This window comes from Poecilia latipinna, unplaced genomic scaffold (assembly GCF_001443285.1).
Source record: "Poecilia latipinna isolate Pla-1442-1.1 unplaced genomic scaffold, P_latipinna-1.0 Scaffold150, whole genome shotgun sequence".
Lineage (NCBI taxonomy): Eukaryota > Metazoa > Chordata > Actinopteri > Cyprinodontiformes > Poeciliidae > Poecilia > Poecilia latipinna.
In genome coordinates, this window is record NW_015112766.1 from 217,458 (window position 1) to 220,863 (window position 3,406).

The 3,406-nt window shown below is 40.1% G+C and overlaps 1 protein-coding gene across 1 annotated transcript in view; it reads left to right on the forward strand.

The window, feature by feature from the left end:
* Positions 1 to 3,406, forward strand: part of LOC106945553 (uncharacterized) — a 26,885-nt gene that overhangs the window by 5,928 nt on the left and 17,551 nt on the right. The window contains exons 4-5 of the mRNA XM_015029299.1: positions 2,637 to 2,775; positions 3,153 to 3,401. Coding sequence (XP_014884785.1) covers positions 2,637 to 2,775; positions 3,153 to 3,401 — 388 coding nt within the window. The remainder of the gene's footprint in view (positions 1 to 2,636; positions 2,776 to 3,152; positions 3,402 to 3,406) is intronic.

Here is a 3,406-nt window from a genome sequence, read left to right on the forward strand (position 1 = left end):
TATCACATCTTTGTCTTCATAATTGTCATGGTGTGCAGTGGTTGGAGGTGAGGAAGGTGAGCCCAGGTAGTCATGATGAAAATTATGTTTAATAAAGAATCAGGAAAACAAACTCAGAAGCGCTGGGAGCAAACAGACAACGAATGAATGACATCAGACGAGGGCCCGACGAGACAAAGACAAGAAGTGGGCTTAAATACACAAGGAGGGTAATCAAGAAACTAGACACAGCTGGGATCAATCAACAGGGAGGACAGGACAGAGACTCACAGGGAAACAGGACTAAACACAGAAAATATAAAAATAACTACACAGAAAAATACAGATCACAACAATAATAGCTCATAGATTTTTTTTTGGAGTTCAAGAGAGTCACCTGGCCATTTAAGAACAGGAATACCTGTTCTTAAATGGCCAGGTGAGGATTCATTGTGGGGGTGAATCCTCACCCCCACAATGCAAAAGCGCCTGAAAACAAGCATACCCAAAATGAATCAGGTGCTGCTCTTAAACCACTTGGACTACATGCAAATGCTCGGTGTCTTTAAAAGTCCCAAATTTGGCTGTGCAGTCCAATTTATTGTTCTGGTAACTAGGACTTCAATAACAAAGTTTTAATACACAATTTGTGTACATGTTTCTGGAATAAGGAGGTATTGACTGAGCAACTAAAGAACTAACAAAAGAAAACGGGGTCGGATCAGCAGATTAACTCAAACCTGTTGATTAAAAATAATCAACGGGTTTAATTATTTCTAAGGTGATTAAGGTGTGTATGCAATCACACGTATACAACTAGCTGCTCAAAGGTGAGCCGTGTAAATGTGGAGCGCTTTGGCTCTGATGGAGAACATCGCCAATGGAAGGATTCAGAGGAAGCGATTGATCAGAGATTATATTGATCTGCTGGGAAATGTTGATGATGGTTTATTATCGTTTAGATTGCACAAACTGATGATCCTGGAGCTCTGAGCAAAACTTAAAGAAGGAGCCGTGTGGTACCGGTACCAGTCCAGCTGCCTTCAGTCGAGCCGCCTGCTTTATGGACAGAAAGCATCTTTATTCTGTAAATGTACAATATGCACATGGTTTTACTATTTAGAATAAACATCCACATTCCCACTCAAATGACTCCCACTTCTCTAAATTTGTCCATACGCCAAGTTTTAGTGTGAAAACTGGGCACTCTTATCCATGAGGCCCCAGGTGTCTATCCAGTTTTGGACACACAGATATAAAAAAATGGGTCTTCATACATTTTAATTCTAATCAACCCCCAGATCTATTATTCCTTTTCTCTCACTCACACACACTCACACCCCGAGAGAGATGGAACCACAAACATTAGTGTCACCATGCAAAACCAATCCCCACTCCACACACAGGCAGAACAGAAAAAAGTAGGCCAAAGCAGTCCCCACCCCAGACAGGAAGCAAAACATCTGACAATACCTCTTCATTTGACTACAAATATTGTAATTTAGACATTTCAAGGTCTGAATAAGGCATAACACATACATTTCCTAAAACAAACAAGTCCCACACCAAACTCATCACAGTATGGAAAAATTCGTCTCACACAGCACACATGCACACACACACCCAGGCAGGCCACACAAAAACACCTTCAAAACATAATTTGAGTTGAGGGAGAAAACCAGCGACAGAAACTAAGCTTATCTGTATAAAACAGGTTTTACTTTCTCAACAAGGAAAAGAGCTGCACTATGGATTACAGCTTATTCTTCCACAGAATCAAATTTGGACCGGTCGCTTTCTTATTCGGATTAACAAAAGACACGAAATCCTGCTTTCAGACCACAAAAGTGTGCTCTTGAGTTATGGCAGAAACATTCCCCCATATACTGCCTTTAGCATCCAAACAACTTTAATAATAGGATTCTTTCACACCATTGCTTCTCAAAGTAAAGCTTAACCCTTTAAAGACGAGGTCTAAATGGCCATCCCGGCGCGCAGTCTCTCTTCTCTGTGCGTCAGCGCTCGCTATGAAGCCATGTAGCGATAGCTAGCAAAACTACTACTAACCCTGCACACACCACGAACTCTAACTAACACACTTATCGTCTAAAAAACCCATCGAAACACTCCTAGTAAAATCCACAGCATCACTGTGCCCTAGTCTCTTGCCGTATCCAAATCCCCCCCCTCGTCTCTTTCTGCGAGTCTCCGTTCTACCTAGCAACAGACTGTCAACACATTCTTATTGGTTGTTTCGAAATGTGTTACATTTAGACCCCACAAAATAAGGCGGAAATGATCGATCTTATTTCTGGCTTTATTTTGAAGTAAATAACCACAAAACCAATATAAAAACACCACTTTTATAAAGTTTGAAGTCCGTGCTGTCCAACAGAGTCGAAATGAAAACTCGGTATGCGTCCATGTTATTACGAAGCCTTATTAATGCGTCACATGCTTGTACGCCACACGGCGGGCAGCGACTACATAGGTTTAAAAGTCAAAAACCTTAAATTATATAGTCATTGTGGGTGTATCTACTTTAACTTGAATACAGATGGCTAATTTTCCTCACTCTAATTTTCTGCATCTGTAACTACAATAAATGTCTGACTGTCGTATATATTGGTTAAAGTTTTTTGTTTTCATTTATACAGAATAACAAGAAACTGCCCTCGAACATTCAGAATGGCATTGTTTGACCCTGATGGTGATGATGTGAGATGCAGAGTACCGACAGACAGCTCATCTGAGTGTGGGATGTGCAGACTCGTCAGTGGTTTCTCTTTTGACCAGGTATGGGTTTTGTATTGGGATTTCCTGTCATGTTTTACATCAAATGTGTTATACTACATAAATTACTTTTGTGTTATATGAATATATCATAAAATATAATATTTTTAGTAAGTAATTTAAATATGATTAAGGCTTATTTGGACAAGTAGTGGATTTGGGGAATCAATCCAATGAGGGCAGCCTCTTTCCAAGTCAACCAATGAATGATTGGTGTCCATTATTATGCCATACAACTAATGTAATGTAACTAAAAGTAGTGTAGTTTTAAAAAGACATTGTTTTATAAGCCTTCACCAAATAAAGAGGAAAATCTGAAGGCCATATGTGGTTAGATACATTTATGCTGTTGTCTCATGAAACACATTATTCCTCATCAGCGTTCCTGCTCCATTACTTATAACTACAGCAGTTACACTGGGATCCATCCGATTGAACTTGTGATTGAAGACTTTCCCACCAAGCAGATAAACCTTTATTACTCTGATGAGTCCTACACAACAAAGCACCCCCTTTCATTGATGAGACATAGACGTCAAATTGCATACCCAGTCACCACAACGGTAGATCCACTCAGGACCACCACATATCCTACTCCAACAGCATCGGCTCCTGCAACAACCACCACTGTAAA